Source organism: Mycena indigotica (genome assembly GCF_014461135.1).
Source record: "Mycena indigotica strain 171206Taipei chromosome Unknown Mind.scaff0001, whole genome shotgun sequence".
In the NCBI taxonomy this organism is placed as follows: domain Eukaryota; kingdom Fungi; phylum Basidiomycota; class Agaricomycetes; order Agaricales; family Mycenaceae; genus Mycena; species Mycena indigotica.
The window spans coordinates 6,341,304-6,365,156 of NW_023503000.1; the positions used below are offsets into that span (position 1 = coordinate 6,341,304).

General features: G+C 53.7%; 4 protein-coding genes across 4 annotated transcripts; 1 reads left to right on the top strand and 3 right to left on the bottom strand.

Moving 5' to 3' along the window:
• Positions 1-11,617: 11,617 nt before the first annotated feature.
• MIND_00176500 (Fe2OG dioxygenase domain-containing protein) lies at positions 11,618-12,985 on the bottom strand (the record flags this gene model as incomplete). Its single annotated transcript, XM_037358682.1, has 4 exons — positions 12,840-12,985; positions 12,543-12,796; positions 12,241-12,499; positions 11,618-12,206 (listed from the first exon to the last, which is right to left on the bottom strand). Exons 1-4 carry the CDS (start codon positions 12,968-12,970, stop codon positions 11,618-11,620), a joined length of 1,233 nt encoding a protein of 410 aa, XP_037226592.1. The 5' UTR covers positions 12,971-12,985.
• Positions 12,986-14,337: 1,352 nt separating this feature from the next.
• On the bottom strand, positions 14,338-16,143 carry MIND_00176600 (uncharacterized protein; the record flags this gene model as incomplete). The annotated part of the gene is made up of 1 exon (XM_037358683.1): positions 14,338-16,143. The coding sequence occupies one exon, from the start codon at positions 16,141-16,143 to the stop codon at positions 14,338-14,340; it is 1,806 nt and encodes a 601-aa protein (XP_037226593.1).
• Positions 16,144-18,146: 2,003 nt separating this feature from the next.
• MIND_00176700 (uncharacterized protein) lies at positions 18,147-19,307 on the bottom strand (the record flags this gene model as incomplete). Its single annotated transcript, XM_037358684.1, has 5 exons — positions 18,147-18,250; positions 18,312-18,443; positions 18,493-18,922; positions 18,969-19,007; positions 19,056-19,307. 5 exons carry the CDS (start codon positions 19,305-19,307, stop codon positions 18,147-18,149), a joined length of 957 nt encoding a protein of 318 aa, XP_037226594.1.
• A 1,554-nt stretch (positions 19,308-20,861) lies between these two features.
• MIND_00176800 (uncharacterized protein) lies at positions 20,862-22,031 on the top strand (the record flags this gene model as incomplete). The annotated part of the gene is made up of 5 exons (XM_037358685.1): positions 20,862-21,143; positions 21,189-21,206; positions 21,253-21,682; positions 21,742-21,873; positions 21,925-22,031. The coding sequence occupies 5 exons, from the start codon at positions 20,862-20,864 to the stop codon at positions 22,029-22,031; spliced, it is 969 nt and encodes a 322-aa protein (XP_037226595.1).
• Between the last annotated feature and the right edge of the window lie 1,822 nt (positions 22,032-23,853).

Genomic DNA, 23,853 nt, shown 5'->3' on the forward strand with positions numbered 1-23,853 from the left:
AATTCTATAATAATTTATCAATCAGTAGGTAATGTCAGATATGCAGTATATATGAAACTAAGTACACCACTAATGGGCCTGTAGCTGATGCACAGCTGTTGTTTCCAGCTGGCACTGGCTTACATGACACCCACCTGGCAGTAGCTGTTGGCCATGAGAATGCCAGATGCACGATCCAGAGGCCTGAGGACCTCCTGGAAAATTCCGCACTGGATGTCAATCAGATGATTGATAAGCTTTTTTTATGACAGCGCTTATCTCGCGCTTATCTCGCGCTGTCACCCTCTTCCCTCTTCCCTCTTCCCTCTTCCCTCTTCCCTCTTCCCTCTTCCCTCTTCCCTCTTCCCTCTTCCCTCTTCCCTCTTCCCTCTTCCCTCTTCCCTCTACTCCTCTTCTTCACTACTTCTGTTCTTAGAATCATGCATTTCTATCTATCCAATATATTTTGTGCTTTATTTCCTATTTGTGGCTGCTGAAAAGCCAGATTTGTCAACCTGTACTGAACCTGGATCACCATCAATATCACTTGATAGCCGGCTAAGGCTGGTGACAAGTTGGGTCCATTTGTGTAGAAGGCTGGAATCCAGCTTATGACAATGGTGTAAAGCTTTAGCATGTCTATTTTTCAATTGAGAATGTAAGATATGATCTTCAGCTAGCCCTGATGGATGATACTAGGAAAGAGATTATCATTTAAGAGGCATACCAGCTTGCCATCATTTATCCCATTCAGCTATATCATTTGTCGCTATTATCTCAATTTAGTCACTGCCAAGCATGCTTGAATACTAAAAGACACAGTATTTTACAGATATCTGAGAACTATGAATGTGGAATGTACCATAGCCCTATAGATTAATGACCTTACTAGCTAGGATTGAGCTCTACTACAAGGACAAGAACACTACTGGCTACCAGATAAAGAATACCCAAATAGTTAATATCTACTTAGACTGCTAAAACTTACAAAAGCCATTCTTCATTCTTAGATAGGATAACACTGTACTACAAGAGATTCCCATATTCAACTCTTGCATTTTACTTAAAATTAAACAATAACTAGTTGTAATAGCTAAGATCTCTCTTTCATCCTCTGCCCAGCTACCTTTACTATGGTGAACTTATTATTGAATAGATGGATAATACTGATAATCGTACTAAGAGAGATTCCTAGGTTCAAGAGTGGAATCACACTTAAAACTGCTCTTTCACCCTATTCAGCTACCTTTATAATACATTTTAGGTGTTGAATCGATTACAGGAGAGAGAGAGTGCTACTAGAAATTTAGAGCTCCTCTGAAGGTCTGTTACTCAGTCTATCAACCTTATCATTCATATAAACCACTTCACACTCAATCTGTCTTTTACTATTCCCCAGTTCATCCCAGAAATCAATTCAAGTATGTGGGTGTGTGTGTATACTGAGTTAACTGGACTTGATCCCTTCTGATCTATAATCAACTAGCAGATTACAGCTAGACTGCATATATCATGAGTCATAGTATTCATAGGTCTAGAGGGGAATCACTAGAGATTACATAGCTGAAAGATATGGTATGAGAGATGTAAACTGTGAGATGTGTCCTAATAGAAGCAACTCTCTGTATGTACTTCCAACTTTAACTTTAGTGAGAACTCCCTATCTATGAGTGAGTTATTGACAGATTGATATTAAAATACTAGGTATGATAGCCAAACTTACATATGGTTAATAAACCTATGATAAATATCCATTATGACAAAAGAGTCAAGACAACTGAAATCAGACAATAAGTGCACCTTATTTGAACCCAATTAGTTGTCAAAACATAATATCACATTATTATGACTTAATTGCATTTTATCACTGATTTCTGATATATCAGGTACACTTTGGTGCTGTCTCTGATTTTTAATATATATGGTCTTATATCTTGTGGCATATTTAGTCCATTTAAAAAATTGTTAGCTCATATCAGCTTTAAGTTGAGTCCAATATGATAACTTAATATAAGTATTCCCCAATTTTTTAAAGATCAAGTCTACTTTCCTAGAGTTTGATTGCTATTTTTATGAGTCATTGAAATCTACATCTTTTTTGTCCAGTATTTTAATATATGTTTTTTTTTTGTCCACTGTTTATTATGAATCAATCCTATATAAGCACCTATTTTTAGGTGGAAATCCTGGTATGAATAATAATTACCTTGTTAGGGGAACCTCCCCTTCGGTCCGCCAATTCCGATTCCAATCTGATTCTGACTCCAGTGATCACATCACCGCCTCCATCAGGCACATCACTGCCCTTCCCTGGAGATTCCCCTGGGACCTTATGACATGTCACAGGCATACTGCTCAGAGCAATGATCACACTTGGTGTGTTAAGAGCGTAGTATATAGTTCAGCTACCTAGCAGGCAGACAGACCCTTAGGGTTTCTTCTCTTTGGATCCTCCCTGCTAGGTCAGCTTCCTTTGTATTTGCCTACCACTATTCACTCTTTGGGTCCTCCCCTGCTAGGACCCTGATTTCGGGCCTCCAGGGTTGCCCTTATAGACATTGCATTGTCAAAAGATAGAAATACTGTTATTAAGGTACTTGTGGTTATGAGTTCTCCAATTAGTGAGATGACACCTCATTAGTGCTGATATAACAATAAAGCTACCTCTCAAGGTCACTTAATAAAAGTTATCCTAGTACTTGGAATACCCAACTTTGATGTAATAGCAGGACCTGGTGACATTTTGTCATCTTGAAATAATCCCTTATAAGAACTTTAATTTTCTTTCATATATAGTATGTTTGCATATTATATTTGTTTTGTTATGCTATAACTAATATATTAACTGATGTTCTTTGACAGAACTTGATTGTATCGGATCATACCAAGGTCACTTGGTATTACCAGGGACATAGAGGACCATATGGGCCTTGGATAGTACCACTGGTCCATGGATGTATCCATACAGGAAGTGTGGATGCCACCATGTCCCATGGATACATCCATGTCCCAATTTGGAACATATCATGGATGCAACCATGTGCTATGGTACCATCCATATGTGGATGCAACCATGTCCATATGGATGTACCCACAGTTTGATCCAAGTTGCCTATGGCTGCATCCACATATGACTGTGGTTGCATCCATATATGACTGTGGTTGCATCCATATATGGTATTAACCATGACTATGGTACCATCTATGTGAGATGGATGGTACCACAAATAATTTCAAAACTACCTATGGATGCATCCATGCATGGTATCAAGCCTAGCGATGGATGCATCCATAGCCCCATCTGCCTGGCACCATGGATGCATCCAAATCGAACATGCCGGTCGGCTTGATGCCATCAGTGATGGCCGATCGGCTCCCAGTGCCCAATACCCTGCAAAGTCCAAGGGGTAGGAGCATGGCCAACTGGGTGGGGGGGCATGTAGTTCATACTCCACACATACTGTACATCACTTTCCATGTACTTTAGGCTGCCCACTGCCCATCTATCATGCCTGAACTGCCAACTAATCAAAAGCCAGAAAAATGAAAAAAATATTCAAAACTCCATAGTCTGCCCAGCAAATCTCATGAGACTTGGCCTGTTTTGAAGAGCAAAAACATCTCATTTTTCTAATGCTAAGCAGACAACCCAAAAGCCAAGGCAAAAATTATTGCAAGGGTATTTTTCCCAAAATATGCAAAAGCCATCCTCCAGTCAAACCAGCAACTTCCCCGTCACTAGGTGATTGGATCAAAGAGCCCAGGAGGAGACCTACCGGCTGCACCAAAGCGCTTATTTTTTGAGCCAGTTCTGAGTGAGCTACAAGCCATTCACCCCGCCACCCAAATCAGGCAAAGCACCATGGTACCATCCACACGGCCATGGATGCACCCAAGGCTGTATGGATGGAACCATGGTCATGGGTTGTGTGACACCCATGGTACCATCCACAATTTGTGGATAGTACCACCCCCATGGGTGATACCATGGATTTGGTACCTCTTAGGCCCAGGGTTCCGTGGGTTCGATTAAGCCTAAGAGGTACCAGGTAGGGGTAGCCTGAGGTGGGCAAGCGAGCGCGGCCGGTTGCGGGGCCGTTTGCGGCAGCAAAGTCGGCGCGTTTCGAAGCGGGAGACAGTCATGTGGCCCAGGGCAGCGAGCGGGCGGGGCGGGGAAGCGAACGGAGGTGGAGGTGGGAGAGTTGGATAAGCGACACGTGCCGCCGGGTCACGGGCCCGCCCGGCCGGTCGCTGCTTACTCACACTTCACCTTGCTGTCAGGGGAACCTCCCTTTCGGCCCCTCGGAGACGATTCCGATTCCGGTCCGACTCCGGCTCCGACTCCGGTGATCGCATCACCGCCTCCGTCAGGCGCATCGCCGCCCCCGCCTGGCGATCCCCCTGGGACCTGGCCTGCGACATGGCGCAGGCATACTGCACGGAGCAACGATCAACCTTGGCGCGTCAAGAGCGCAGTATATAGTTCCGCTACCTAGCAGGCGGACCCTTAGAGTTTCTTCTCTTTGGATCCTCCCCTGCTAGGTCAGCCTCACTTGTATTTGCTTACTTCTATTCACTCTTTGGATCCTCCCCTGCTAGGACCTTGATCTCAGGCCTCCGGGGTTGCCCTTACAGCAGAAGAAACTCTCTACGGGATCAACCGGACAAGATTGCTAGGTTCGGGCGCTGACTCAGGCTCGGAATACGAGTCCGTTCCGCCCCTCGTCACCCCCCCTACCACTTGTCCCCTCCTCCTCTGTCACTCCTGTCATCCTCGCACCTGTCATGCCTTCCGGAGCTACTCCTGACGCTGACACTCGGCTGGATGCACTCGAGGCGAAAATCGACCGCCTAACTGAGGCCCTTACTCTTCTCACCACCCAGGCTTCCGCTGCCGCTGCCGCCGCTAATACTGCTGGCGGACCCCAAACAACACCACTCCCGGAGACGTCGATTCCGACTCCGACTCCGGTTCAGGGCGATTCGAGGCCCTCTTTGGCGACATCAACCTCGCCTCAAAATTGGTCTTGCGACCAAACCCTCCGTTCACCTTCAACGGCGATCGGAAACGCGGCCGCGCGTTTCTCTATGCGGTCCGCACCTACGCCCGCCTTGCCCCTGAGGCCTTCGTGGTCAACGGAGAGGCGGCGAGGAAAAGGCCGTCCGCTATGCCATGTCGTTTATGGCAGAAGGACCCGCTCAGCAATGGGCGGAGCACCACGGAAGCAAAGCCCCGTTTCCGTTTCCGTCCTGGGGCTCGTTCGTTTCGAGTTCCGACTCCGGTTCGTCGAGGAGAATGAGCAAGATCATGCTCTCTCCAAACTGGAGACTTCCGCCTATCACATGGGCACAAAGGATGTCTACCAGTACACCGACGACTCGAGGACCTGATGGACCTCGCTGGATTGAAGACGTGTTGGTCAAGGTGACCAAGTTCCGCCACGGACTTGACCCCCAGATCAACAACGGAATCACGTCCTCGAACGACCCCCCGGACCTCCGGGACTACCTTAGCTGGCGCACCCGGGCCTTCCGTCAATACGAGGCCCTGGTCCGGGCCAAGCTGATCAAGTCAGCCGCCCCCAAGACGCCTGGCGGTTTGATTCGGACTCCGTTTCCGGTCAACCGCATCCCGGCTCCGGCCCCTTTCCGCCCGGTGGCTCCGGTCGTGCCACCCGTGGCCCGCGCCCCCCGCTCCGGCGCCTCCAGCTCCCGTCCCCATGGAGTTGGATCGCACTAGGGCTCAGGGTGCCCCTCGTCGCGCCTGCTTCAGGTGCGGCGACCCAAACCATCTCGCCCGGGATTGCCCCCTCCCCGCGGACGTCCGCTCAATGGACATCCTCGACGAGGTGATCCAACAACTCGGTGACGAGATGTTAGCGGAGTTGATCGCCCGCTACTCGGACACAGCTGCGCTGCCGGAAACAGTCGCGGAGTCGATGGCCGGAGAGGATTTTGTCCCCGCGACGAGTGACTGGTGTGCCCTCGTTCGCGTCCGTAAATCGTTTCGCTTGTTTGTATGACGAATCAATTCCTTTGCCCTACAACGAGCCTGAAACGAAAGACATACCCTCCCCCCCGCCCCGTTTCGACTCCGTCTCCGACTTCGCCCGCGACTCCGGTCATCGTCCTTCGCCGCCTCACTGCCTGGGAAAAGAAACTGCCCAAGCAGTACACTGTCGCTGCTTCCCCTGGGGTGAACTCCCTCCACCTCCCGTTGGAGCTAGAGTCCACTACCAGCGCGCTTAAGCTCTTGCTCTCTGGCCTGGTTGACTGTGGTGCCACCTCCGACTTTATCGACACGAACTATGTCGCTCGGAATGGCATTCCGGTCCGCACCCTGGCGCAACCGATTCCGGTCTTTAACGTTGATGGCACTCCGAACGACGCCGGCTCCATCAACCAGATCGCGGACTTGGTCTTACGCTACAAAGGCCATTCCGAGCGTGTTCAACTTCGCCGTCACTCATCTTGGTAAACAAGACCTTATTCTGGGGTACTCCTGGCTGCGGAAGCATAACCCGGAAATCAATTGGGAAACCAAGGAGGTCAAGATGACACGGTGCCCCCGCGGTTGCTCCACTTGCCGCGAGGAAGAACGCGTTGAACGGACTGAGCTACGACGACTCCGCCCTGCCTGATCTGATGCCGGACTCCGACGATGATGAAGACGATGGTCAGCTTGAAGATGGTGACCGCATCTTCTACACCTCGTTCCGCCCCTCAGAGGAGATACGCGCTGGCAGTACTGTCTCACAGCACCTGGCCGAAGCCTTCGCCAGGAACTCCGCCCCTGCGCCCTCCGAGATCCCGGACTGGGCTAAGGAGTTTCAGGGACGTCTTCAACAAGGAGTCCTTCGACACGCTACCGGAGCGGAGAGCCTGGGACCATGCCATTGAACTCGTCCCCGATGCTAAGCCCACCAACTGCAAGGTGTACCCCATCTCGCCCCTCGAGCAACGCGAGCTCGACGCGTTCATCGAGGAAGGGCTTTCGACGGGCCGGATTCGCCCCTCCAAGTCTCCGATGGCGTCTCCGGTCTTCTTCGTCAAGAAGAAGGACGGCGGACTCCGCTTCGTCCAGGACTACCGTGCTCTCAATGCGATGACTGTCAAAAACCGGTACGCCCTTCCGCTGATCAACGACCTCATCAACCGGCTCAAAGGCGCTCGTTACTTCACCAAACTCGACGTCCGTTGGGGCTTCAACAACGTCCGGATCAAGGAAGGTGACGAGTGGAAAGCGGCTTTCCGGACTAACCGAGGCCTGTTCGAGCCCTTGGTGATGTATTTCGGCCTGACAAACTCTCCCGCGACGTTCCAAACGATGATGAATGACATTTTCCAGGACCTCATCCTCTCCGGAGACGTCATGATCTACCTTGACGACATCCTGATCGCCCATTCCGACCTCCGGAAACACCGGCAGATCGTTCAGGAGGTCTTGCGGCGACTCCGAGAGCACAAGTTGTACCTCCGAGCGGAGAAGTGCGACTTTGAAAAATCGTCAATCGAGTACCTCGGAGTCATCATCTCCCACAACCACGTCGAAATGGACCCCGTCAAAGTCGCAGGCGTCTCCGCTTGGCCGACTCCGGAAAACAAGAAGGACATTCAGCAGTTCCTTGGGTTCGCTAATTTCTACCGCAGGTTCATTCGGGACTTCTCGACCCTCGCGCGCCCTCTCTTCGTGCTCACCAAGAAGGACCAGCAGTGGACTTGGGGCGACGCGGAGGCCTCCCGCGTTCCAAGCGATCAAGGACGCAGTCACCTCGAACCGGTCCTGGCGATTCCGGACGACGCACGGCCTTTCCGACTTGAGGCGGACAGCTCTGATTATGCGACGGGGCGGTTCTTTCACAATCCGCCCCGGACGGGAAGTGGCACCCTGTAGCATTCTATTCCAAAAGCTTAAATGATGTCCAGCGCAACTACGAAATCCACGACAAGGAGATGCTCGCGATCATCCGCGCACTCGAGGAGTATAGACACTTCCTCGAGGGCGCCGCGCATCCCGTCGAGATTTGGACTGACCATAAGAATCTGGAGTACTTCAGGAAGACGCAGCACCTCAACCGGAGACAGGCCCGCTGGTCCCTCTACCTCTCCCGGTTCGACTTCACGCTGCACCACAAGCCCCGGCCGCGACATGGGCCGACCTGACGCCCTCTCTCGGAGACCAGACCACGGAATCGATTCCGACAACTCCGACGTCGTCCTTCTGCGGCCCGAACTCTTCCATGTCCGCGCTCTCGAAGGCGTTTCCGTTTCCGGCCCTGGTTCTGAACTCCTTCGCGACATCCGCGATGCCCTCTCCGGTGAACCTGACCTGGAGGAGCCCGTCGCACTAGCGGCCCGGCAACTCCTAAAGGTCCAAGGTCAAGCTCGAGGCCCCCGCTCCTCGCGCTCCGACGAGTGGGCTGTCTCCGGTGGTCTTCTTCACTTTCGTGGGAAGATTGTCGTACCTAAGGATAAGGACCTCCGGAGACGCATCATCGAGCTCTGCCACGACACTCGAGTTGCCGGACACGCGGGTCGCTTCAAGACCTTGGAGTTGGTCTCCCGGAACTACTGGTGGCCTCAGATGTCTCGCCATATTGGCCGGTACGTCGCGACCTGTGACTTGTGCTGTCGCACCAAAGCACTCCAGAGACTGCCCCACGGAGAGCTGCACCCGACGGAAACGCCCCCAGAGCGTTGGCATACCGTCTCCGTCGACTTCATCATCGAGCTTCCGGAGGCCCATGGGTACGACGCGATCATGGTCGTCGTCGACACCCTTGGGAAGCGTGCCCACTTCTCGGAGTGTCACACCACGGTCGACGCAGTAGGGGCGGCTCGCCTCTACTACCGGAATGTCTGGCGCCATCACGGGACTCCGGAGAAGTACGTCTCCGACCGCGGCTCGCAGTTCATCGCGGACTTCACCCGAGAACTCTGGCGTCTAATCGGCATCAAGCCTGCCACGTCCACTGCGTACCACCCGCAGACAGACGGTCAAACAGAGCGCGTCAACCAGGAGCTGGAGCAGTACCTGCGGATCTTTACCAACTATCAGCAGGACGACTGGGATGAGCTGATTCCGGCCGCGGAGTTCGCCTACAACAACCACGTTCACTCCTCCACGCAACAAGTCCCCTTCATGACGGACACGGGACGACTCCCGCGCATGGGCTTCGAACCCGGAGTCCGTTCCGCTATGGAGTCCGTGAACGAGTTCCGCGACCGGATTGCCACTGGTGTTGCCGAAGCCAAGGCCGCGCTCACTAAGGCCAAAGAGGAGTACAAGCGCTACTATGACCGGAGACGCACTCCGTCTCCGGAGTTTAAGGTTGGCGACCGTGTTTGGCTGGATGCCTCTGACATCAGGACGACTCGCCCCTCGGAGAAGTTCTCCCACCGCCGCCTCGGACCATTCAAGATAGTCGCGGAGATCAGCAAAGGTGCCTACAAGCTCGACCTCCCTCCGCGCTACTCGAAGCTCCACCCGGTCTTCCCCGTCGTCAGGCTCGAGCTCGCCCAAGACGACCCCTTCGACGGACGCCCTGGCTACAACCAGCCCCCTCCGGACCTCGAGGACGGAGTCCCGGAGTGGGAAGTAGAGGAAATCCTGGACGCAAGGGTGAGGTATAAACGGCTGAATTACTTCGTCAGATGGAAAGGCTACGACGCGTCGCACGACCAGTGGGTCCGCTTCGACCGCGTCTTCGCCCCGGAGAAAATCGCGGAGTTCTATCGTAAGTACCCTGGCAAACCACGGCACATCGCCTCTGCAACCTTCGACTCGATTCCATTCCGGTCTATGCATCGGGACACCGCATTCAAAGGGGGGGGGTGATGTCAGGGGAACCTCCCTTTCGGCCCCTCGGAGACGATTCCGATTCCGGTCCGACTCCGGCTCCGACTCCGGTGATCGCATCACCGCCTCCGTCAGGCGCATCGCCGCCCCCGCCTGGCGATCCCCCTGGGACCTGGCCTGCGACATGGCGCAGGCATACTGCACGGAGCAACGATCAACCTTGGCGCGTCAAGAGCGCAGTATATAGTTCCGCTACCTAGCAGGCGGACCCTTAGAGTTTCTTCTCTTTGGATCCTCCCCTGCTAGGTCAGCCTCACTTGTATTTGCTTACTTCTATTCACTCTTTGGATCCTCCCCTGCTAGGACCTTGATCTCAGGCCTCCGGGGTTGCCCTTACACTTGCGCGCTCGCCGCCGTTGCTGTCGCAGCCTGCGCGGCCTGTCTTGCGCTGAGGCGTTGAGTCGGCGTGCGTGCTGACGGGTTCTCCTGTTTACTGGTCTTACTCACTGTCGTTTACAGGCTAGTCGTGTCCACTGTCAGCGCCGAATGCCCCAGCAACGTCTGCAATTGCACTGTTCTTGCCGGCAAGCAGTGTCGCGGAGACCGTGCCGAATGCCAATGTGAGTTGTGTTGAGCGTTGTGTTGTGTCGAACTGACTTGGTTTTGCAGCTGAACGGCCGCCTGCCTTTGCTCTTCGCCCGCGCTATGCATGGTGGTGCTGCCGAGCCGCGTAATGCAGAAGTGCGTCACACAGGGCTGCCGTTCTTGCCCATTGGCGCATTGCCGTCTAGCTTGGCATTGGGCAATGACGGAGGGTGGTGTGTCCTACCTACCTGCCGTTCTGCATCGTGCTGACCACGTTTGACAGCAAGCTGACGGCTGCGGAAGGCGTTTGGCACCAAGGCTAGGACGTTGGGCGGTGGAGTTTGGCGGGCTTGGGAGAGTCTGGGTTCGCTTGTGGTGCGTCAGCCGTTCTCGTTGTACCTTGTGCTGACCCCGCAAGGCACTGGAGCTAGCTCCCCGTCTTTCCCGACAAGCAGACATGGGCGACGTTTGGCGAGCTTATTAGCTTTGAAGACCAGACGAGACAGCTTCCAGAGGGTGATGTTTTCGCCAGGTGGTTCTGTCTCGATGGCTGATCATTCTCCAGCGACTGGCAAGAATGTTGTCTTCAACCAGATACTGTCCGCGGTCCAGAGCGCTGGTACTCCGCCACATATTGCGCTGGCCATTGAAGAGGTCTTCACATCTGTTGGGGAGCTTGGACGTAAGATCCTCCTTCCTTTCCGCTTTGATGAATACTCACTTCTTGCTCGATAGACTTTTCAGAAGGCACTGGGCTCTTCCAGCAGGGGCTCGCTCACCACCCGCGTATGTGGAAGCTGTAAGCCTGGGAGCCTTACCTACATTCCTCCGTCACATTAGCACTGCCTCTTCAGTCACTCACCTCTGTCCTCCATTGTTGTTCCAGAATATAGCAGGATTCTGTTGTGTTTCTGTGTGTTCCTCAGTGTTTCTGGGCTAGACCACCCAGTTTCCAGAAGCAATATGTGGAGGCTCAAGATTGGGGTGATGTGCTCATAAGTTAGTGTCTGTATCCTGTAGGCTTGGCCGATGCTACTGCGCAGACTAAAAATCTCTTCAAGCACATAATTCTATATCAAGTATGTCGCAATGGGCATTAAGCACTTTCTTCCAAGTGCTAGCCTGAGACTAAGTAGGACAAAATTCCACTGTCATTTCTCCGACTTAAAGAACTGTTCAGAGAGAGATAAAAATCCATCTCATATGACACGATTATAACGCAATTATTGATATAACTCGGTCTCCTCATTTAATCTACACTCGCCCTTCCACACGTGGTATCTCTACCAAAAGCACTGCCCGCCCATAGGCATACTCCAGCACTGGCTCGTTCCCCATGGCAATATATGCAGACTCGGCCCTATTCTTCTCCTCTTCTGGCTCCGTGACCCAACACACCGACACCAGCTGCTCCTCCTCGTACAGCTTTGTCCACGCCTGCTTCCCTCCTGCGGTCGTACGCACTACCGCCTGTCCTGCCCGCCTGATCACTTCGTCAATTTCCCCACTCCCAGCAGAGTCGATGTCGCGGAGGTCGACAACACTGTCCAGCGCAATCCGCACGCCTTTGCCGCTGTCGTAGTACTCGTCGCCTTTGGTGGTATACGCCAGCTTAAGCTCTGTCTTCAGCCCGGCGCGGGATGCCGCCCGCTCAATACGTGCATCGGCCCCTTTGAGCACACGACGGACTTGGGAAAGGGTATTTGGATCCGAGACAGTGCGTGGAACGGGGTACTCGTGCTCGAGCCCAAAACCAAGGAGACCGCCTCGAGGCAGGAAAGCAGCGTCAGCAAGCAGTGCTGTCAATGCACGCTGGCAGACGACTTCAGCCTCGGATGGCTGCCTTGGGGGGCAAGGATTTCGACCCGGAAACAAACAGATTGTATGTGAGCGTGACCCGGAAGCCGGAGACGACGGGTTCCACCGCATGGGTAACATCGCTGAAGAGAGCGACGTATGCGATTGAGCTGTGTTTACCAGCAAGGAGTGTCGCAGAGTCGAATGCGGAGGAATGCGGGCCGTGGGAGAGGCTGAGTTGCCCGCCTTGGTGCTGCGTGGGGAGGACAAGAACGAGCGAGCCCACCATATTTCCGCTGCGGGGTGTGTCCTTGTGTGATTTGAAAAACGAGCCAGGGCCTTGGACCGTTTAACCCCAGCTACTTGGATGGCCTCGACTCACCATAGACATTCAGCTTGTACAACTCCGCTCTTATGGCTGCACCCTCCCACAAGTCCGGCACAACCGCATCCAGAATCTCCAGGCTACCGATATCGAGCGCCGCAGCAAAGTCACTGCAGTCGAGCTTCCCCGCCTTGCGGTACCCCTCGTCAAGCACGTCCTCCGTCCCCAGCCCGAACGTTGCTGGTTGACATGCACCAGCCAGGTCCTGCAGCTGTTCCTCTGTTGCGTCTGTGAAGTTCAGTTTCGCCAGTCTAGTAAAACCATGAATGACGAATAGGGGAAGGAAAGCCCCACCGTTTGTCCCCATAGAACAGCGTCAAATCTTCACGGCGGACATCGATGATGCCAGACGTCCACGGTGGGCATGGTTGTTGCAGCGCGGTGCGCAGGACAGAGAGGTGCGCCTGAGCAAGTGAAGTCGTCATCGCGGTAGAGAGACAAGGAGTCGAGTCAGATGCGTGGAGTCACACTCCACGGGACTGGTCACACTCCACGGGACTGGTCACGCAGAGCGCCCCGGGTGCAACGATGATAGACACTGGGTTGATACCCGGCCCGGGAATCTCATTCCCTGGAAAAATCTTTAATCACGTCGTGCAAAGAAAAGGTCAGTCATGTAAAAGTACTGTAACTTGAAAATCCTAAGATAACCATATAGTCCACTGATAGTTCGAAATAATTTCGTTAAGTACCGTAGTCCGAGTCCTCTCATATCTAGACAGCCAAATGAGGGAAATTTCGGATAAAGCAAGTGACACCAACTGAGCGGCAAGCTAGAACGAGAATCGCTTCGTCTCATACGAGATTGTGAGCACCCGCAGAGCTCGCATAGTGGCGTGGCCGAATGGCGTGCGCCCGCCAAACGCCGGCGTGCACGCCACTGATGGTGGTGGCGTGGCGTGCGATGGCGTGGGACACTCCCGAAGGGTTCTCTCTGTTGTTCGTCGCCGTTCACGGTGTTCCTCGGTGCGTCCCACTGGCTGTAGGGATTTCCTATATAGCTGCTTACTACGATTCCGGTGTCATCGACCGGTGTGCTCCGGCCTTCCCGGCATCCACCGGCGAGGCCACCATATGCTTCACCGTATGCACTGTGAAGGCATAGGGCGTCTCAGAAGCCATTCTGAGACATCTTGTGTCATACACGGAAGTCGAGGTATACAATACGCGCGAGACTCACAAGTACTCACGCTCTGGGTCCGACGCGCCGGCCGGCGCCCCCGGAGCGCCGGGAAGTGGCGAATATTAATACCAGGCTCGTGGCGTGCTGAGGTGAAACGCGCGTGGGTCATGTGCAGAGTTACGCCCCGTATTGTGCAATATCGGGGAAGGCCGGCCAGCCCAGTTGGACTCGGCGGCCGCCGGCCCGGCCCGCGGAGCTCCTCCGGAGTTCATTTGGTGGTGCTCCGTCGCTCCAGGGCGCATCGTCAGGCAGGTCATCGTACCCGTGACACCCATAACCGGGGACCCTCCACCTCTGAGTGGCGCCAGCCGGCCGCATTGGAGCCTGTTGACCGGACTCCAGTCGAGTTGCACGCAAGCTGGTGCCAGTGTGCAGTGGTCGCTGTGCCCGTCGTGTGCTTCCTGCATCCTGACCGACGCGACTGTCGATTTTAGTCCAGGCGTTGACTACTGGTCACGGTGCACGCCGCAGAGTCTTGCTACAGTCAGCAGGTCTTCGTGAGGACAGACGGCCGGCCGAAACCCCAGGCCGAAACCCCTGACATGGCCGCTCGCTGCCAGCGGTGAGTCGCCGGTGACCTGAAAGCCGCGATAGGATGTTAAATGACACTTATTTACAGTATTTGACCCAAAAGCCATACAAGCCAACGCCAAAATGTCTGGCGTGCCAAGCCGACAGAATGGCGTGCACGCCTGATGGGCTGGCGTTGGCTTTGATGGCCAGCCAAACGCCACTCACACGCACCCGTGGCTGGAAGGCTGCCATTGCCTCGGCCCGGAACGCCTCGTTCGCCTCTCTTCGCTTATGTTCCGGCCCTTCCCAGAGCTCGTACACATCCAGCTTGAACACGAAGGACTGGAGACGCGGCAGAAGGCTACACCACCGCAACAGCCTGCGACCGGCCCCGACGGAGCTCACCTCCACGCGCATTCTCTCTACACTGTGTAGCTTTGCAGCAATGTCGAGTGCGCGGGGGTCGTCTTCCCAGCGACAAATCCGGGTGAAGAACCCATATGACCAATCGATGGTGAGCTCGAGTGTGATGGAAGGGAGCCACCGGTGTCGGCGCGCAATGCCACTCAATGCGCTGATGATGTTGTCTGTGTGGGAGCCCATCCATTTTTTGGAGACCGACTTGTACAGGGAGAGGGTGACGAGAGCCAGGTTTGGGCTATTGATCAGCCCTTTGATCAGCGAGCTGCAGTGGATGTCAGGGAAGGCCGGAATGCCCCGCAACTTCAACCTTTCTAGCGAAGGATGACGGAGGGGCGCGTCAAGGATCGGGGGCTGCTGTTGGCGCTTGGGGCTCCTGCTGTAACCATGTCTGACTCGAATGCACTTCAGGCGGTGATGGTTTGCGAGAAAGCGGCGCAATTGCCCCACCCCAAGGCCAATACTTGGATCGAGAGACAGCGTTTCGGCCCAGCGAATACGGGCATGATTCATCACAGCCTTGAGACATTCTTCGGACGCCATGTGTATCATGCTCCGGGAGAGCTCAAAGTTATTGAAGAGCTCAAAAAACCGCCCAGGATCGTAATCGGGAGGTTCATCCTTCCTTTGGTTGAGTACCACGAGGCTGCTCTTCCAGCCCCCACCCTTGGTATGCGATGACTTGATGAGACGTGCGTTGGCAGAAAGCAGACTGCGGAGGACAGGGAGATTCTCCGTCCGACCGTCAAACAAACGCGTGCTCGTGACCGCGTTCCAGGGCGGTTCTTTGCCCTCTTCGACCTCGGGCTGGCCCTTTTTTGGCCCACGACGACGCGAACCACGATGAGCCTGATGAGCATCATCGTGATGATTAAACCGCCACTTGTGGAGCTCCCAGTCCGCCAAATCACCCGCAGAGCAAGAGAACATCGCTGTCTCGGTGAACGCAAAGACTGCATCCTGCCTATGGTTGCTGTCGTTACGATGGGCGAAGAGCGAAAGCGTTTGACAGAGCCGGGGAAGGACGAGTGCGCGGGTTTCATAAGGCAGGATGAGCTTGTGGGGGTTATAAGGAGAAGAGTCCGCGAGTAGGTTGGTGTTGAAGTTAAGATAGAGGGTGTGCAGTTTGGGCGAGCGGAGGATGACGCTGTCTAAACATGACAGCAGCCTGGGCAAGTCGGAGGCGTCGAGCTCTTCGCAGATGAGGACTTCGATGGGGAACTCTTGCCAGAGAACGCAGAGCGGGAGGGCAAGAAGGCCGCACGAGTCGATAGAGACCCGCGTTGCTGTGCCTATATAGCTGAGCGACCCGTAAAGAAATCTATCGAGGCAACGTGCATTGAAGAACCGACACACGCGGGCCAGTTTCAAGAGCAGGTCTTCTGAGAGGAGGTCGAATAGCGTCTCCCAGAGCTCGCGGGGAAGGATGTCCAATACTGGTCGGACTGGCATGACGGGAGGAAGCAAGTCTGTAGAAGCCATTAGTCATGACAAGGCTGTGGAGGTCTTGTGGGGCCACTCTGAGCGGCCTTGAGGCAGCAAGCGCCAGGCTTACGTATCGTGGCTATACGGCCGCACGATTAAAAAAGTTCGAGGAATGTTGTAGGCCAGCCCGAGGGCGAGTCAGCAAGCTTGCTTGTGTATGGTTGGCGGTGAGAGGAAAAGTGGAGTCACACTGGCACTCACGGGACTTGTCACTCAGGGAAGGAAAACGCGTCGAACGGCGTGAACAAACAAGCGGAATTGCATTCCATCTCGATGATATCCAATACTACCAGCGCTAGAAAGAGTCAGTCCGAGAGGCGCTATGGGCGGACGACAAACGTACACTCTCCTCCCCTCCACACGCATTGTTCTCCTCGTTCTCGGGATCCGCGCACACACTCGGTATTCACAGTGTCGATTTGGCGACTTTGGAGGCTGCGGGGGCAAGAGGGGTCGGTCGGGACACATAGGTGCAGGCCGGCAAGCCGCTAGACAGAGTAGTCAGCATTCCAGCACCCTATAGACAGATTTCAGCGCCTTGCCGTTGAGCGATGGCCCCGCAAGCAAGCGATGCCTGTGGCAGTATCATTCGCAGCCGCGCATTCGGCGCGTCTTGAGCCGGCCGCGCTCGTGTGCTCCGGGCCAGCGGGTGGGTCCGAGTGGGGGAAACGAGCGTCGAGCGGGAAAGCGGAGAGAGTTGATAAGTGACACGTGCCCGCTGGTCCTTGCGCGCTCGCTGTCGCAGCCACTCAGACCTGTCTTGCGCTGAAGCTCCGGGTCGGCGGTGATGCCCGGATAGGCGCTGCTGCTGTTGGCGCATCAGCGAAGCGAAAGCGTCCGTGCGTGCTGACGGGTCGCCATTTTCACTGGTCTTACTCACAGTTGTTTACAGGCTCAGAGGCGTTGCCGCCAGTCGACACCCCATGGCTGTATCGTGTTAGGTGAGTGCTATCATATAGTACTAGTAGTATCTCGCACTCACGTGCACCTTCTCCCTCATTAGCTCCCTGTTGTCGACGGTGAACTTGAAGAGCACTAATCCGGAGCTACCCGCACTCACCTCAGTCAACACAGCGCTTGACGACGACGAGATCTCGCTGTTGTCCCGCCTCCGTTCGGCTTGTCGGGCGCTAGGTGCTGTTTGGTCGTGATTCGTGTCGGCGTTGGCCTTGCTGGATGGCCGCAGGTGTGCTGCGCGCAAAGAACGCGCTGTTGTTGGTATATTGAGGCTGTCAAGGTAGTTCGTCGCGTCATGTTGGTTGACCACGCTGACTCACCTTCAAAGTAGTGCAGCTGCAGGAGCTGTCGTCCAAGACAATTCCGAAGCAGTCTTCAAGCCGGTGATGTTGTCAAGCGAATAAACAGTAAACAGGTACCGCTCCAGGTTAAGAAACCGCGCTTATCTGGTGTATTAGCAGCTCGTGCCAGCGCCGAGTTCGTCAAGCTACAAGTACGTGTCTTTTGTTCTGCTTCACGCATGCTTACCATTTATAGCAAGTAAACTCAGCAGTTTATTTGAGTTTCCTGTCCAAGTCTGCACTCTCCCCTTCGCTCCAGTCCTTTCGCTGACTTTGATCTTCAGGGTGCTCAAGCCTCGAGGGAGAAGCCGAGATGCCAACTTGTGCTCGTTGCTCGACAAGGTAAGTGCCTCGTTGCCAAGCTTATTAACAAGACTGACCGTGCGGTCAGAATGTGGACGGCGATGTCGTCGGAAATGATAGAAGATCGTGGCTCACTGTAAACACCTTGCTTTCTTCAAGGTTGGCCGAATAGAGGCAAGCCGCAAATATATATTCAGTTTTCTGTGCCGTTCAGTTGTGGGAGGGTCTCTGGTCGCTTTTCCAGCTTCGCGAATGACTCGCTGGCAATGGCACTGTTGACCTTGAATTAAAGTGAACAGTTTTGCTTCCATTTCCACTCGTAGTATTGGACAAGCCACATATATCTATCGTGTGTAGCTGGAAAGCCGACGGTAGCTAAGAAGGACTTGTACATCACACTCAAACGAGCACATCGCTCCAATCTTGCGCCCGCACGTACTGCTTCCACGTGCGCGGTTGGCGAGCGAGCCCCTCCTGCGAGAGCACAGTCCCTTCCGAAAAGTCTATCGAGCAAGAAGTTAGTATTCATCAATGCGGAAAAGAGAAGGAAGAGGAAGATCGTACATCCAAACTCGCCGACAGATGTGAAGACCTCTTCAATGGCCAGCGCAATATGTGGCGGAGTACCAGCGCTCTTGACTCCCTCGCCGAAGACCGCGGACGATATCTGGTTGAAGACGACTTTCTTTCCAGTCGCTTGGGAACGATCAGCCAGCGAGACAGAGCCACCTTGCGAAAAGATCACCCTCTGAAAGCTGCTTTGTCTGGTCTGCAAAGCCAATAAGCTCGCCAAACGTCGCCCACGTCTGCTTGTCGGGGAAGACCGGCAGCTCGAGTGCCTTGCGGACAAACAAGCCGTAGTCTTGCTCAGCGTCAATAATAGGCATCCGCGTCGTCGGGGGCAGGGGAAGGTTGACGGCCCAAGTGTCCTCGGAGACTTTGACTGGCCGCATGAAGGTGCGCATGTTGCTCGCGTACCCGCCCGCCTGGATGTCGACAAAAGGGACCCCAGAAGCGCGGCCGTAGTCGGAGACGCGTGCTTTGCTTTCGAAGTGGCCCACGTTCTTGTATTTGCCGCCGGACAGAGCGTCGATGCTAGGCAGCCCGGACCAGACGATGCCCTTGAGACCTGCGGCTTTTGCAGCGTCGATCATAAGCTTGCCTTCGATGGTTTCCTTGAGAGAGAGTTGAGGCAATGAATCAAGGACCGTAATGACTCACCCGTGGTGGGTCTCCGTGTTCCGCCCAGTTGGTGACAAGCTACGGGACGCATAAGGACGAATCTGACTGAGAGAAAGTAGCACACACGAAAGCATAGTCCGCCCCTTCAAACGCCTTGAATACGGCTCCTCTATTCTCCACCGACAACGTCACCGCGACCACCTCGAGGCCCTTCTCCGCCAATGCTTTCGCTGCGGGTTTCGAGACATCGCGGGTGAATGCGCGAATTCGATATGGTCGCTCGGATTCAGTGAGGGCGAGGACGACGCTGCCGCCTTGGGTCCCAGTAGCGCCTACAACAGCGACAAGAGGAGCAGTAGGGTCCTTGGTGATGGTCATAGTCAGGATATCGGTGGCTCTGTAAGGCTCAGTAAGCTGGCTTTTTATAAGCAAAACGTCAGACTACTAACCACGAGTACACGCGTTGACGGCGCCGCTGGTGGCGCCCGCGCCTTCCACCCTCCTCGTAGTGTGCAATGAGTCGTCGTGCCGGAGGGTATACGTAGGATTCGTTTTCAAATCGAGGCCAAAGCCGATGATGATGACGCGTCACTCTCCGCCCGCTGTGTAATGCCCGATGAGACTGGATGAGAGACGGGTAACCGGAACATGGTTGAGAGATGTCCGCAGGTAGCGATAAGTGGGCTGAGTTGTCGACTCGTCGTGGTAGCAAAGGACGGTGTGATCGGGAATTGGCACGGCGCATCATTTCTTTTTCTGACCACCAACGATGCTTACAGCTCGCACAACGGATAGCGAGCCCCGTCTGCCTTGCTTCAGAGTGGAATACTTGCATTTTGGTTAGTTCTTCGAATCAAGACTCTGAGTAACCTCCTCACGCAATGGTCGGAGAATCATTTGCCTTCTCCCACCAAGTTATCCGAGGCTTTCCCTCCCACACTCTCAATCGCCTCTGAGTTAGCAACGCCCAACCGAGGGAGAAGAGAAAGAACCTGGAGCGCTGGTCTACCGCAGGTGCGTGCCTGTTTTCTGTCTTCTCCGACATGCAAGCTGAATGACCTGGTCTTAGGCTTGCACAACCGATAACACTCGCCCCCAACGCTCTACCGTCAGCTCATCTCTATTTCTTATCAACGTGTTCCACGCCCATCTTCCCAGTCGATTTTATCTAAGTCAAATTCCTTGTTCCAAATCCGAGTCCGTCGTCTTGGGCTCTTCCTCTTGCATGAAACCAACGATGTGGTTCTCCCGTGTGGTCTGCAGCGACGCTCATATCGGTCGCATCGTTTCACGCACAATCCTCATGGCAAAAACGAAGAACCAGATGGCGCATTCTCACTGAATGGAATCCCTCGGTGATTTTGCTGGGCTATTTTTATGCCAGTGGCATACGACTCTCGGTATGTGCTTCACTGGTCTATTTTTGGTGTGCCCTTCTCCATCTCGAACCGCTAGATCATCGCTATGCCAACTTGGCGTCAATATCGTGGTCATACTTTCTCTTCTCTGCCTGTCTTTCCCAACGAACCACGGCACAACTCGGGTCCGGTTGCTGCGAGGACGACTTCGGGAATGAGCTCCGAATGAATAGACCCACCTCAATTGCACAATACGACTTATGTACCGCGCAAACTCGACATTCCTTCTGTATACCGGCTCTGTGACTTTGCGCCGGTATTCAATTGGCATCCGCTCTATAACGGGATACCCCCACCCTTTTTGGCTCGTGCCCTCCGAACGAGGGAACAACCTGCGGCGCCGGAGAGGATTCCATCACCATATCCGATATAAACCCCACGACAATCGTCTTCGACAACTATCAGTTTGGGCTCGCGCTCCTCATGTGGAAGCTCCATTGCGCTGTTACGGGGCGATGAACGCCGAAATATAAGAAGACGGGTATGTGTTATCGCTCAGCTTACCTTTCCGCCAATGACCATCGTGAAAGACACCAACTCTCCACTTGTTGTGGTCGTGGGTGGGACCGGGACTCAAGGCGGCAGTGTTGTGCTTGCCCTTTCGGAATCCGACAAGTCATACCGCATTCGCACATTCACTCGCAACACCGCCAAACCCTCCGCTATCGTGCTCTCCGAGCGTGGCGTCCAAGTCGTCGGCCTGTCTTTGACAGCTAACAACAAGGAGGCGGTCTTTGCGGCCTTTGAAGGCGCTGCCTATGTCTTTGTACTAACAGCTACTTTTTCCTCTGGCAAAGTGTACTTACATATGTCTTGCTAGTTGCTCACCAATTGGGCGGAGCACTTCGATCCGGGTCGGGTGAGTTGTAATCTTTTGCGGCAGACAACTGTTGACACTTTCACAGGAAACGGCGGAAGGCGAACTCATGATCGACGCAGCGAAGGCTGCCGGAGTCAAGGGCATCGTCTGGTCAGGTCTTCCCAGCATGGCCTCTCTGTCGCACGGCAAGTACACACAAGTTTGCCATTTCGAAAGCAAGGTTCGCGTGTCGGAATACGGCCGGGCATCGGGCGTCCCCTTCGTTGTCCTCCAAGCAGGAGGCTATGCGAGCAATATGCGTACGATAATGCGCCCGCGGAAGGTCGCGCCAGATGTCTGGGCAGTGAGCCTCCCCATCGCACCGTCGGCGCCAATACCACTCATCGATGTCCACCATGACTATGGGCTCTTTGTGCGCAGGGCAATCGAAGCGACCGTCTTCCCTGATAGGCAGACGTGGGCGGTGTTTGCAGAGATGCTGAGCAGCGAGGACCAGGTCCGACAGCTTTCTGAGGGTGAGTGGAGATAACTAGCTTCCTTTCCGTTTGGTTTCCTCACCTTTTGTGTTTCTCAGCGACAGGCAAGAAGGTTGTCTTCAATCAAATCACATCCGCGGCCTTTGTAGCTGGGATGACCGCCGCTGGTATGCCAGTTCATCTGGCCGTGGCCTTCGACGAGCTATTCGCTGCCATTGGAGAGTTTGGGTGTAGGCTTTTCTTCTTGTGCAAACGCCGAATATGCTGATGCGTCTTTTTAGACTACACTGAAGACGCCGTTCAGCTTGGAAATTGTCTAGGGCGTAGGGTAAGGACATGGAGAGATTATGTACAGGTGCAAGTCTGGGATGATGTCTTTGATGCATAATCCTTTAGAGTCTAGATTCTAGAATTTTAGGTTAGAGAGAGCAGGCACTATTCCTATGGCGGTTACTTGAAGCAAAAAAATAAATCGCAAGACATTTACTGTCTCGCAAACATTTTGGACCAAATCTTGAAATTTGCCAGGATCAACCGCCGTTGATGTGGAGAGTTGGGTCGTTCTGGCGACTCTTGCCTTTGACATTCAATTTTGCAAGCCTGTTTTAATCGAGCACAAGCCTTCTATATTGCAGACAACTTGATTAACTGTTTGAACAGTACCATAGGGCGTTGCGTAAGCATTTCTCGACGGATTTGGCTGTAACTGACAAGAATAGTACATAATTATATGCACTACCTGTATAAAATATTTACATTCAAAAAAAAATGCATCATCAGATGTGTGTCGCATTTATTACCAGTAGGGATTGCCTTTTTTTGGAGAAGTGTAGTTGCACAAACAAAACAATAGTCAGGTCTAGGTCTACTTTGGAGCTGACTGTCCACTCTGCTCAAGATGACCTGGATGATAAAGCAAGTCCTAGTGCTTAATAGGCAATGGCATGAGTAAACCCCTGGGTATCCAGAGCCTTACTCATACTCGTACCTGCACAGCCACCATACCCATACCCATGGGTATGGGTATGAGTAGTCATGAGTATGGGTATGGGTTTTACTCATGGGTATTGTCCATTCTGAACCCCAAAAGACTGATATATTTCCTAGTTCAACTCAATTTTATCCCATCCATCCGCTAACTCAGGCTCATCCTCACCCTCTGGTACATCCTCATCCTCAACCATATTCAAGACATCCTCTGATTTCATCTGATCTACCCATGGGTTATGCACCCATGGGTCGGCGGGTAAGGATTTTCCGATCTATACCCGTACCCGCGCGGGTAAAACCCGTGTACCCGTGCGGGTATACCTTACCCGTGCCATTGCCTAGTGCTTAATAAGTTAGATAACCAGTCCAAGAGTATGGAAATTAGATGATTGAAGGGATTTTATTTGGCTACACATGCATGGAGTGGTAAGCTCCTTTAAGTGCCTTGATCACCTCTAATAAATATAAAGGCAACCCTGAAGGCCCAGAGATTGGAGTGGCTGGAAGGGGTGGAGCAGAGTGGCCAGATTTATTTTTTGCTCAAAGTAACCACCATATACCATTCCTAGTAGTAAGTAGTGCTGGTTATTATTATATTATCTATTATCATTGTCAGGGGAACCTCCCTTTCGGCCCGGAGACGCGCCCGATTCCGGTCCGATTCCGGTTCCGACTCTGATCCGGCCCTCCATCTCGCCCGCACAATCACCGATCCGTCAACGCCCTCCCGACGGTCGCCCTGGGACCTTGCCTGCGACGCCGCCCAAGCCTTCTGTGCCTGACAGCGGCAGCTACGGACAAGCAGTATATAGTCAGCTACCTAGCAGGTGGACCCTCAGAGTTTCTTCTCTTTGGATCCTCCCCTGCTAGGTCAGCTTCATTTGTATTCGCTTACCAATGTTCACGCTTTGAATCCTCCCCTGCTAGGACCTTGATCTCAGGCCTCCGGGGTTGCCCTTACAGCAGAAGAAACTCTCTACGGGATCAACCGGACAAGATTGCCAGGTTCGGCGCTGACTCAGGCTCGGAGTACAAGTCCGTTCCGCCCTCGTCACCGCCCCTGCCACTTGTTCCCTCCTCCTCTACTCCTGTGGTCCCCGCACCCGTCATGCCGTCCGGAGTCACTCCTACCGCAGACGCCCGGCTGGACTCACTTGAGGCGAAAATCCATAGCCTAACCGAGGCCCTTGCTTTACTCACCAACCAGGCTTCCGCTGCCG